At 51.8% G+C, this 12652-nt stretch overlaps 1 protein-coding gene across 3 annotated transcripts in view; it reads left to right on the top strand.

Moving 5' to 3' along the window:
- The window catches only part of Nfatc1 (nuclear factor of activated T cells 1), a 106191-nt gene that overhangs the window by 44642 nt on the left and 48897 nt on the right, over positions 1–12652 (top strand). For all 3 annotated transcript variants that reach the window (XM_029471871.1, XM_029471870.1, XM_021150633.2), the window contains exons 4-6: positions 497–699; positions 2273–2445; positions 4308–4448. In XM_029471871.1, the coding sequence (XP_029327731.1) occupies positions 497–699; positions 2273–2445; positions 4308–4448 (517 nt within the window). The remainder of the gene's footprint in view (positions 1–496; positions 700–2272; positions 2446–4307; positions 4449–12652) is intronic.

The following is a 12652-nucleotide window of genomic DNA, read 5'->3' as shown; positions in this document are numbered from 1 at the left end:
GTGAACCCATGTGCACACTACCTGTCTGGTTACACGTGTGCAGAGGCATGTGTGAGGTGTCTATTTGTACATTGGTGCATATATGCAAACATGTGTCTGTTTGAAAATAGAACTAAGAGTGTTCAGATCTTAATCTATATTTTGGGGGCCTTTAGGATAATGAGGCTTTATTTATTTATTTATTTATTCTGATAGTGTCTCATTGAGTAGTCCTCGCTGTCCTGACACTCTGTAGACCAGGCTGGCCTTGGGCTAAGAGATCTGCCTGCTTCTCCCTCCCAAGAGCTGGTATTAAAGGTGTGCGCTACTATGCCTAGCTGCATTTTATACGTATAGTTTCAAGAAGTACTAATATTATAGCACATGAAGGTGAGGGTCTGGGCACGGGGCACTGGGCACAGCTCTCCTTTTGAACCAATCTGTTGACAAACAGTTGGTTCCCAGAAGTTTATGTTCACGGTGCCTACTTACTGCGAGTCTTCTCTTTTCTTGCCAGCTACACGGTTACTTGGAGAACGAACCGCTCACGCTACAGCTGTTCATCGGGACGGCTGACGACCGCCTGCTGAGGCCGCACGCCTTCTACCAGGTCCACCGGATCACGGGGAAGACCGTCTCCACCACCAGCCACGAGATCATCCTGTCCAACACCAAAGTCCTGGAGATCCCATTGCTTCCAGAAAATAACATGCGAGCCATGTAAGCCAAGTGGGGGCTGTGCCCGAGGGGTGGGCTCCTGCTGCTCTGCACAGCACCCAGTGCTTAGCCCCAGCTCCTAGGCCCCAGGCCCTGTGGCTCTCTCGAGCCTGAAGAAACTTTACAGATATTTACGATGCCAGATTTGCCTCTTTCTGGGTTCTCAGGTGCTGTGTGTTATGGCATGGCACCAAAGGTGTCTCAGCCACACAGCTGTAAACACTGCCTCCAGGGCCCGAATTAAGTTCCTAAACACAATGCCTGTTTACTTCTGAGTGCAGCCCCTTTCATTCAAGGAATAGTTGGAATAAACTGAAAAGATAGGGTGGGCAACACCTCTGGATTGTTTTCACTCAGAGATGCCGATGCGCGCGGCTGACATGGCCAGTTCTGGTGCGCAAAGCCCCTGTGGCACACGATTAACTTAGAAAGGGATTTATTAGATGCCGCCTGCACCTCACAGAATATCGAGTGGGGCTTTATGCCGTTCATCCCGTGATTTGAGTACCCCGTGCTGGGAGTGGAGCTGAGAAAACACGGATTTCGATACTTCCCATGGGAGACACATTGTACTGGACCCATGGCGAGCACAGACAGTAGCACGCATAAGCAGGTCTCCAGGCAGAGGATGAGGCAGCCATGATGAAAGCACACAGACAAACGAGACCCAGATTAAACTGGAGGGCCTGATGTCACTCTGGGGTACTGTGTCCCTGAGGTGACTCGAAGCTGAGAACTGTTTGCAGAAGGGGCTGTAAGAGAGCCGGGGCTATGCATGTAAAGACTGCAGTACATGATTGAGTTTGGGGTACAGGTGAAGTGCAGGAGATGAGGTTGGTGCAGGAGTTGAGGTTGGTGCAGGAGATGAGGTTGGTGCAGGGGGCTGTGCCACGCAGCACCTTGTGTGTCCTTTGGTAAGTTCTTCATAGCTTTAAACCTTTTAAGTCAATGACCAAAGGGAACGCATTCTGTGTGTCTCCGCTTCTCACCAGTCTGAGGGACTCGCCCTCCAGGGCTCCATTGCCAGCCCTTGGGTTTTCTTTCTCAGCTATATAACCCAGCTTTCCTAAGGACAGGATAGAACTAGAGAAAAACTCTTTTATTATATCAAGATTTTTTTTGTAATGTATTGAACCTTTTACCAGACTATAGATTTGAATGAAATTATGAAGTAAAATGATTGTGAAACCCTGGAAGAAAAGTTTTACAAATCATAAAAGGTATTAATGTAAATAAGTGAATAATTTCGGAGCCCTGAACCACATTGGCTGGAGCACTGCAGGACACACAGGAGGCACAGCCTTGAAGGCTGTTCCTCTCCGAGCTGCTCTGACACATCTCTGCAGGGTCTGAGATGTCTGGTCCCAGGAGGAGACTACAGCCTACAGGGCTACTCAGATGTGTGGATGTACTCAGATGTGTGGGTGCTGTAATCTTTCCCATAGGCATCTCTGCGGGGAGCTGGGGCTGGGATGCCCAGCAGGAAGGCTGAGTCTTTAGTTCTGGCCCAGCAGACCAGCGCTCCTCTTACGCAGTGCTGGGCATAGAGTCAAGCCATGGCCTTTGTTTCCTGCAGCATCGACTGTGCTGGGATCCTGAAGCTCAGAAACTCTGATATTGAGCTGAGGAAAGGGGAGACAGACATCGGGAGGAAGAACACCAGGGTGAGGCTGGTCTTCCGAGTTCACATCCCACAGCCCAATGGCCGGACGCTGTCTCTCCAGGTGGCCTCGAACCCTATCGAGTGTTGTAAGTAGCAGACCATGCTGTAACTGTTGCACGAACTGTCCCCTCGAAGGTCTGTTTCAGTAGGCTTCCTGGAAAATAGGATCCCTCTTAGGAGACCTGACTTCCAGGTCTGGCTGCGATACGTATTCCCACACACAGCTGGGTGCTGGTTAGAATCTGACCGACGTACACAGCACTCCTGGCCTTGGCAACTATATTAGTAAAACGCAAAGTCTGTCATGAAGCAGAGTTATTCTGACTGTATCTTTATTTATTCCCTGCTTATTTTGAGGGAAATTGAGAAGAGGAAGTTTGGCTTTGCAGCCACCAGACTGGACAAACCAAAACAATTCCTCCTCTTTATCCTTCTCCTCTTCCGATTCTCTTTTCCCCTCCTCTTCTCTCGTTCCTACCCAGTTCCTCCTCTCCTTTCCCCTCTGCTCTTCTCCGCAGCTTTCATCTCCCATATTCTCCTTCTCTTTTATTATCTATTCCTCCTCCCCAGTTTGTGTGAGTGTGTGTGCATATATGTGCACATGTGGTGTGCATGTATGTGTGTGCATGCATGCAGGTGTGTATGTGTGCATGTGTATGCACCTATGTGCGCACACATGTGTGCATGCATGTGTGTGTTTATGTGTGTACACAGCTACAGATGGAACTCAGCCCTATGCATGTTAAACAAATGCTCTGCCAGAGATCCATATGCCCTGTATCTGAATTTTGTAACTCGCCACGACTGTTCATCTTCCCTGGTGGTGCCAAGTTATGCCTTTAATGTGTGAGATGGCAACAGGACATGGCTAAGGGTTCCTGGTCCTAGAAAGAAGCTGGTATGGATGAAGCTACCACCTTCCTCTGTCCTGCATGTCTACCACCTTCCTCTGTCCTGCTTAGCTGGTCCTTGTCACTAGAAACGTGTCAGGGTCCATCCTCTCAGCCCCCTGTACCCTGACACCCTCCCCAATCTGGGGACTGCACTCATGTGGGGTCAGCCAGACCACTGAGGGGACAGTCTTGGCTAGCCCTTGCTCCTCATATCCCAGCACTGTCAAACTATGTCCCTTCTCCAGCTATTGTGGCTTCATCTCCTAAGAGACTCTCACCATGGGGCTTTCAGTTCCATGCTGAACTCTTGAGTTCTGCGGGCCACTGTCAATGTCCCCTGGGATGTGCAACAGGTCCCCTTGCATCCACTAACTGATCCTTGCTTCCTCTGGAACAAGCTGAGTCTTAGTCACACACATACACACACACACACACACACACACACACACACAAGCTTGTGACTCTGCCCTCTGTCCACACTGTCTCAGTCCACTGGAGACCTGACTTTCTGAGGCTGAATCCTCTCCCCTGCCCTGGTTTGTCTGACTGGAAGGAGTCTGAGGAAACTCATCTGGCACAGGTGCCCAGAATGTCACCCCTGCCCCTAGCCTCTGTAGTCCCCCTTGCAGGACCACACTCACGAAGTTGCTGATACCCCACTGGGTCTCTCCCAGCTGCCTGTCAAGCTTTCCGCTTTGCCTCTGCACCCAGGCTCAATCTGGCACTGGGACTCTTCCTACCCAGCTCTTCCAAGGCCCTTCCTGCCCTTGCAGGCCAGGAGCCAGCGTTAGAAGTCAGAGTTGCCTACTGCTGGCGGCTTCTGAAAAGAGTGTCCCATTCTTAACGTGGATCATGTCCTGATGGGTTTGCCTCAATCCTGACACCTACGGTCAATATGGTTTGAGACCCTCTACAAAGTTCAGGGTTTGGCCAGTCCCCGGAGAATCCGGAGAGTTATGTCAAATGGCAGCACCCGGGGCCCAGCACCCGAGCTGCAAGGCATCCTCCAGGCCGCAAAGACAAGGTTTCACTCACTCTTGCCTCCTCTGACACAGCCCAGCGGTCAGCCCAGGAGCTGCCCCTCGTGGAGAAGCAGAGCACAGACAGCTACCCAGTCATCGGCGGGAAGAAGATGGTGCTGTCTGGCCATAACTTTCTGCAAGACTCCAAAGTCATTTTCGTGGAGAAGGCTCCAGGTATGTTCTTCAGGCTGGCCTGGATGAGGTCCTGTGCTCAGTGCTGGTGGGAGCTGGCTCCTGGTTGGCAAGATATGGACCCTCCCCCTGCGTGAGTGAGTTTGGTCATAGCATGGGCAATTGTCTGCTAGAGGTAGCCGTCAGTCCACAGGGGCTCAGAAGAGCTCATGATCTCATCCCCTTTGAGTTTTTGTATTGCTGAAAGTCAGGTCAAAGTTCAGCTTTCGGGTGCACAGAGCCAGACTTTTGAAAGTATGTGTTAGGAAAGCCTATAGGCTGGTATTGGAAAACTCCTACTTGCTAGGGTCGTCTGCTCACCTGGAGTGGTCACCAGGCCTGGCACCTGTTTTGAGCTCTGCCCAGCCCTTCATTCTGGCTTTTCCTCTTCCCCCTCCATGAGGGAGAGCACTCTCTTGGCTTCTCCAAGAAGTCAGTTCCTAAACAAGTGCCAGCTTGTACCACAGTGGATCTAAGTCTGGGCCTGTTGACCTTTTGTGTTCACCTCATGCTTGTCACTGGGACCTTCAGTGTCACAGCCGTGTGTGTGTGTGTGTGTGTGTGTGTGTGTGTGTGTGTGTGAAAGAGTGCGTGTATCTGAGTGTGTGACTGTGTGTTTGTATTAATGTATATGAGTGTGTGTAAGTATATGAGAATGTGTGTGTGTATGCATGTATGTGAGTGTGTGTCTGTGTGTGAATATGCATGAATGTATGAATGTGTGTGTGTGTGTATGAATGACTGTGTATGTGTGTGTGTGATCTCCATCTCCACAGACACCCCCCCACACACCCCACAAAGATCTCCATGAGAAGACAGAGCATAGCACTGCCATGCTCAACTGTAGCTTGCTGCTCACAGTAGCCCACAATGAAACTGTCTCATGGTTCGCAAATGCCAGGGGTGAGTTTAGAAGGGCCAGTGTCCTGAAGAGCTGTGCATTTTTGTTACACCTAGGGCCATTGTGTCTGCATGCCACTGGGGGCCAGGAGTGTGGCCCCAGGTCACTTCAGTTAGACATTGGTCCCGGCTGCTCATCCTTTCTGGCTCCAACTTGGTAGAGCTGTATTGACCAGAGAGGCTTTTGGGCTCCAGAACACAGGGAAGGCTGAGCAATAGCCTCTTGGGTGGCTGTGGGCAGGTGTGCACTGACCCGGAAGATGTCTGCCCTCAGCTGCAGTAACTCCTCTACAAAGGGTGTACGGAGTTTGGAATTTTGGACTCAGGCCTTCTGTCAGATGGGGATTTTTTTGAGGGGGGTGCGATACCCTATCCACAAGGGTATCGGGGTAGCATCTACTCCAAGCTAGTGATCTGGAGGCTTTGCCTGCTTTTCCTTCTTACCGGCTGGCCTTTTCTTGGAGGTGGTCAGTCCACACTTAACCCTAATCATTGCAGAGTGCCGAGGCATTCAGTGGCCTCCATAGTGGGGTCTTGATTTTGTACCATTCACAGGAAACATAAGCACTCCAATCAACACAGGCTTTGACATTTAACTCGGCCTGCCTCTGTAATCATGCATGTAATTGGAAAATATGTTGTAAATTATAAAGAAAGCCCAACTAAGTGCAGTGATAAAGAGAGTTAGCAGTGCCCACACCCTTCTCTGGGGAGGTAAATTCTGAAGTCACTTGACCTTCTGAGCCTCAGGCCTGCCTCCCTGTCAGCCAAGGAGCACTAGACATAACTAACGCTCGGCACTCGGCACTGTAAGATCCCTGTACTCAAATTGAGGGAGCCCCAGGCAGGATCCAGATAGCTTCCCTATCTGTTTATGGTTTGTTCAAGATGGGGAGACCTACAGAAGTGCCTGCCCCACAAGGGAATTGGCCACAGCTGTAAACTTGGTAGCTTGCACCTGCGGCAGCTGGGTCTGAGCCTGGGAACAGCGGCAAAATGCATCTTCCGGACTACGGAGTGAGCAGCCCACTGCTGACCACAGCCCCTGCCTTACAGTGCTGGAAGCCCCATCTTGCCTTCAATGGATTATTCCTATCATAAAGCTGAGCTCCTGAGGCTGCAGAATGGGTCCCTGACCTATCTTCACAGGTTACAAGTGATGCCTATATCACTTGTAGGCCTGTAATAAATGAGTAACAGACAGACAGCACTGAGCGCTTTGAAATGTGAGAACACCACGGTTCTGTGTCTAGACAACAATGTTTCAGGGTGTTTTTATATATATATATATATATATAATTAGATTATTTGCATATGTGCTCAGGTGTGTGCATGCAAATGATATTTTTCTGAAGGAAGGAAACCAATATCTGCACGAGTCTCTTCCTTTGCCTTTGGTTTTCTAAGCAAATATCGTCCCTGACCTACCACACTGTGTGAGGCACGTCGGGATGAGCTTTTTCTAGTTGTTTCTTTCTGACAAACCAGAAGGCTCAATCTGATTTGCAAGCACAACCGGACCTTCAGCTTCTGATAGCGTGCCTGGTCCAAGTTCCATTTTTAAGCTGTTGGTTACAGAAGCCAAACATTTGGAGGAGAGGAGAAACAGATGTGTGGAAGCTGTGGTCTGGGCAGGTGGGGCTGGCCTTTCTGGAAGGGGCCATCCTTATGGCTCTGACTGTTGTGGACATATTTGAGTCAGGCAATCAGGACTAGAGCCAGGGGTTTGGCTCTTGTGTGTCTTCCCTGTGTGATGCAGGAATCTGAGTCACAGGTACACTGTGGACCATCATCTAGTGCTCCGGGTCACAATGTGCAATGACTCAAAGGGTCCTCTGCATCTGTTGTCAAAGAGGTCCCCTGCCAGGAGGGCTGTGGGAGTGGATGCCGCTCTGCTGGAGTGACTTGGGTAGGCACAGGTAGCAGAGCCAGATGTTAGCTCCCACACTCTACACACTGCACCCTGCCATTTCACCGAGGAAAGTCACTGCAATGGCTTCCAGAGATAGCTCCTCCCTGGGTCACCCACTAATGATCTCCAGGTGGGGGTGAGGGTGGTGCCACAGGGCGTCAAGCAGCATGGCCCTGGCTTATGCATAATGGTGAGGTTAGGACTTTTCTCTGGCCTCTTCCTCCTCCTGTCAGGAGTATTCACTGAGGACTGGCTGGAATGAGACTGTGTTTCAGGGGATGAAGGTCAAAAAGAAGTGCAGCCCTGAGCATCAGGGAACACTGACTGATAACGGAAATCCTTGGAGAATATTTTTTTGGAGGAAGCAGAGGTAGTCAGTGAGGTCTGAGGGCACTCGCCACACAGGGCCACACATCCCGTCAGATGCTCTGGCGGCGTTTTGGCCTATCCACTCCAAGTGCCGCAGGCGTCTGGCATGGGAGATGACAGGCCAGCTCTCCCCAACCCCCCACCCCCACCCCAAGTGTGGCTTCATCTTCAGCTCTGCAGGCTGGATGGCGTGTTTGTGTGTGAGTGAGAGCACGTCGGTGTCTGAGCAGTGGGATCACTTATCCTCCCGAGCTCAGCTCGGTCTTCTTTGGAGACTGACTCAAGGTGAATGAAGAATAGAGGGTGCTGGTTTCTAAGGGAAACGTGTTGGCATTGCAGGTAGCTCTGTTTGAAAGAGTACTGAAGCCTATTTAGGTGTCTGTTACTGCAGGGAAGCCAAAATGGAGGTGTCCCAAACCCCAGTATGGACAGGTGACACCCGACCCTCCTTCCTTCATCTTCTACACTTGCTCTGCAGTCACAATGTTCTCTGGTGTCCTGCGTCAAGTCTGCCCTCAAAACACAGACCTGGTGTGCTTTGTTGCCCACAGATCTGCTTTCCTAGCTGACCCTTCCTCCCTCCCTTCCTCCCTTCCCTCTCCTTGGGAAGGGACACAGGAGTGGATGGGTGGGTATTGGGGCAGACAAGCAGAAGGTGGCAGAGTTTGTGAAGCAAAGGCATCACTGGGCATAGGAAGGCAAGAGTGGCCCGTGGGATGCGCGTATCCATCCCTCTGACATCAGGCAGGTGCTTAGATGGAGATCCTGCTTCTTCACTCTCTGGCTCTTCTTGTACTTGCAGAGTGGGGCAGATTGAACACTCTCGGAAATGGGCTGCGATGGCAGCGAGAGAGGTCTCAGGGTCAAAGGGCAGCCTCAGGTCTCAGGGCAGAAGTGCAGCCGAGGAGCCTCCTGATTATGACCGTGTATAGCAGGAAGTGCTCTCTCAACCTAGCTAAGGGGTCCCGGAGACACCTGTCTGATATGGAGGGTGGAGCACAGACACTTCATTGTTGGTGTGTCTCTGGGGACACAGCTGGTCCCAGAGCTTGCCAGAGGATATGGTGCTAAGCTGTGAAGGAGGAACCTCTGGACAGCGGAAGACAGCAGGGTTGAGAAGGTTGGGGACCTAGACTCTATGTGCGGCATGTACTCAGAGTCTCCCTAGGCTTTCAGCCTGTTTGTTAATTGTTAGAAGTTTCAAGGGACCCCTGCGTGGTAGCGCTTGCCCCTGACAAGAGCATAGCATAGCATAGCATAGCATAGCATAGCATAGCATAGCATAGCCGGGAACCCTGGGTCTCCAGCCAAGTGCAGTATAGCTAACCGGTCTTTGCTCATTTCTGCTTTTGTTGTTTGTTTGTTTGTTTGTTTGTTTGTTTTATTTTGTTTTTTAAGTGTGAGCCTATTCATGACCACAGGCTTCAGGGCATACTGTCCCATGACTAGGAAGCAGTCTACAGAGAGATCAATCGCTTCAGCAGCTTGGGTGGGGGCGCAGGTGGAGGTATTGTACAGAGTTGTATCGCTGCCTGCATGGGGCATGTGTATTAGTGTGTATATGGTGTGTGTGTGTGTGTATGTGTCTCAGTGTGTTTATGTATAACTGAGCAGAGGTGAATGTGTATGTATGTCAATGTGTCATGAGCTATGCATCTATCAATGTGTGGGCGCATGTGCCTGTTTGCATAGGAATATGTGCTTATGTGATGTGACCAAGTAATCCAGTGGCCCCTTGTAGAATGTCCCTGCCCCTTGCAGTGCTGAGCAGGGGCACCTCAAGTTTCCTGAAATTCCACCATGTGGCCTCTACAGTTAGAGACAACCAGCTTTACCTCCCGTGGGGACGGGAGTGAGATCCCCACAGTGTCCAATTGGTGGTCAGTCTCCTGCCTTGGATAATCTAAGTGCCTTGGGCCACGTACGCACAGAATCATCTTCTAATCTACGTCCTCAAGAACTTCTGAAGTCCCCAGATGCAGCTGCCTCGGGCTCTATGACCCAAGGTATCTCGGGGTCAGCTGTAGGAGCACACATGCCCTGAAGTCACAACCAGCTGTAGGAAAATGCTTTCTTTCAATTCCCTGGCCATGGTCTGGGGTGGGCCAGAACAGACAGCGTCTGCTCCCAGGCTCTGTACGCCATCAGCCCTGCGCACACATGCTAGTTTTCATCACGGGCATAAAAATACCACCATGCTGACCTGGTCAGGCGAGGTTCCATGTGGCTACCATGCACCCTCACTCAGCAAGATTTGGGGAGAGCGCACCCTTGAAGTTCCACTTACAGACATACCCAGCTCTGCATGGTTCAGAAATCACTGACCCAGTGAGAGACATAAGCTGGGGACCGGGCCCATAATCCCTTTTACAGAAGGCATTTCTTCAAGTCTTAGAAGGAAACAAATTTGGAAAGGCAGTGAGAGACCTACCCTGGGCATTCAGAAAGTAGGCTTGGCCTGAAGGCCTGCAAGGTAGGAGAGGTCTGCCTCGGATCCGGGTGCTGGCAGGCCGAGTCTTGCTGTGGGCTTCACGGGCAGCTAAACTCACCATCTCAAGATGGAAGCCACACAGGGTCCCTACAAAGGAGCAGCTGGTCCTTGCCAGTCTGGTTCCTCTTCTTCCTAGAGTGTCTCAGGATGACATTTGACAGTCGCAGTCCCCGTCCCTTGGATGGCACCTTTCTGCCTATTTCCTGAAGTGTATTCACAGATTCCTCACAGGGTGCAGTTCTAGTGGCTTTGCAACTGTTTGGTCTGTGCCCAGGATACTTTGATCTCCATGAAAGAAGTCCCTCTTCCATAAGCACTGGCACAGTGAAGGTGTGGCTGGGTGTGGCCCTGAGGTTCCAGTACTGGAAGTACTCATCAGAGTGGCCATGTGGGAGATGCTAGGGCTTTCTGGGTGGAGTCTAGGGAGAAGGATGAGGTAGGGGTGTGTGTGTGTGTGTGTGTGTGTGTGTGAGAGAGAGAGAGAGAGAGAGAAGGGGGGGTGAGGAGGGAAGGAAAGGGGGGCAGGTCACTCTGCAAGAGACCAGAGTGCTCCTTAGCTGAGCAACCTGTTGTGAAGGGCAAGCCTGGCCCTCCACCCTCTGGCATCCTGCCTCACGGTGGAGGCTTTTCCACACACTCCTACCACACGGTGCCATTGCTACCAGCCCCCCTCCTCCCCAGGGACAGAGTGGTTGCTGAATCATGCCCTGCTTCGGGCATTCTATTTTAGCCACAAAGAGCAAGAGAAGCAAGCCACCAGCTCTTCCCTTCCGCACCCAGATGCCCGCTGTCCCCTCTCTGAACCTTGTGGATTTCCCTCCTTGGGATACTATTTGTCGGTAGAGGCAGACAGTGTCTGGCGCTTTGCTCTCTGGTGCCTTTCACAAAATGGCATTTTTATCCCTGTTAGTTGATGCCAGTGCTGTTCATTTCTGTGTGACTGACCAGTACCCCCGTGTGGCCAGGCCAGATGGGCATGGGTTGTTCTGTTCTCTGTGACTATCATGAATGAAGGTGTTGTGGATGTTCATAGGCAAGGTTCTATGCATGCCCGTGTCTTCCTCCTGGCATGTACCTGGCTGTGAATCTGTCCTCAGCTATGCAGTGCCACCAGGCTGTTTCCCAAAATGCTGGGGGCATGGATGGGGGGGGAGTCTTGTTTTACCTTGGGGTTCTTCTGAGAGGTGCAAAGTTGCCTGGGAGAAGCAGGCCTCCAGGGCACCACATGCACACCAGGCTGGCGACCCTCAGAGCCCCTCTGCAGTCCAGCTCTGCAGAGCCTTTGTTGTGTTCATGTAGCCCTGTAACACAGCCATCCCAGTGCCTCACACTGATGGGGTGTCTGGACCTGCCCCTCCCTTGAGGCTGATGGGATGCAGACTCAGGGCTAGAAGGAGGAAGCCTCCTGCCCCACCCCTAGGAGGAGGCGAAGCACATCTCAGGAGCCTTCTCCACTCCTGAATAAACTCCAGCTGCTTCCACGTGTGGAAACAGTGGCTCAGCCCCTACCCTGGCGTGTGACTGGCCTGTGGGCCTGTGGTGGCAGCGGAGTCCTGCAGCCAGTGGAGCGGCTTCAGACCTGCAGGCTGGCTGTGTGGAAGCCTTGGGCGGGTGTGGTGGGGAAGCCTTTCTGATGACTCACACTGCAGGGAATTCCCTAATGATTTGGAATATTTTTACTTCTGAACTGGAGCACAGTTTCCTACTGGGAGCGTAGGGAGTTCCTGATAAGATGGGACACAAAGGCCCTTTTAGGATGGCCGCTGGCTCCCTGCCTGGGAGAGGCTGAGTTCTGAACAGCACTTGGTTAACTGGCCTCTGAGCAGGCAGGAGAGGGGTCTGAACTGAGGAGTCTGTGGACGCATCCAATGGTCTAGGGCCCCCCTCATGGCGGATACCTGATGATTCCCTCAGGAGTATGAAGGACTATCTCCACGTAATTTGCCACCCACCCCCACCCCGTCTCCTGCCAGAAGCAACCTGCTAGGTGTACAGTCAGAAGTCCACTCAGCCACTGTCAGAGCGAGAAGAGTGCAACAGAGTCACTGTTTCGTCTATTTGACAACTGCAGCTGGAGGGCCTGGGTCTGGATGGGACCAGTGCTTTGAATGCCTGGCCTGGGATAAGATGGTTCTCTGCAGGCAGCACAGACCTTGGAGACCCCAAGGGACCATATTTTCAATGGGAAACAGAAGCCGATGGGTGATCTGTCTTGGTGCAATTTAGAAGACAGGAGTGGAGATCTGTCTTGTCTGGTTGTGGTGGCATGGGAATGCTGGATTGGAGCTGGCCAGTCGTGGCTTGGTAAGGCACAGTGACCCCTTCTCAGCCACTCTGCTGGGGCAGGGGAACATCCCTCACAGGCAGCTCCCTTCTCCACATGGTTCTGAGCCTTGGCAGGAACTTTTGGGATGACGGGGGCCGCGCTACAGTTGGCACGGCTATGTACAGGTAAAGAAACTAGATTCTCAGGGACGAGAGGCAGAGAGCAGCCTTGCCCTGGGAGACTTTAAAGCTGCGTTAAAAGCAGTGCAA

Source organism: Mus caroli, chromosome 18 (assembly GCF_900094665.2).
Source record: "Mus caroli chromosome 18, CAROLI_EIJ_v1.1, whole genome shotgun sequence".
NCBI classification, from domain to species: Eukaryota; Metazoa; Chordata; class Mammalia; order Rodentia; family Muridae; genus Mus; species Mus caroli.
Note: the sequence above shows the minus strand (reverse complement) of the source record. Positions and strands in the feature narration are given on the sequence as shown.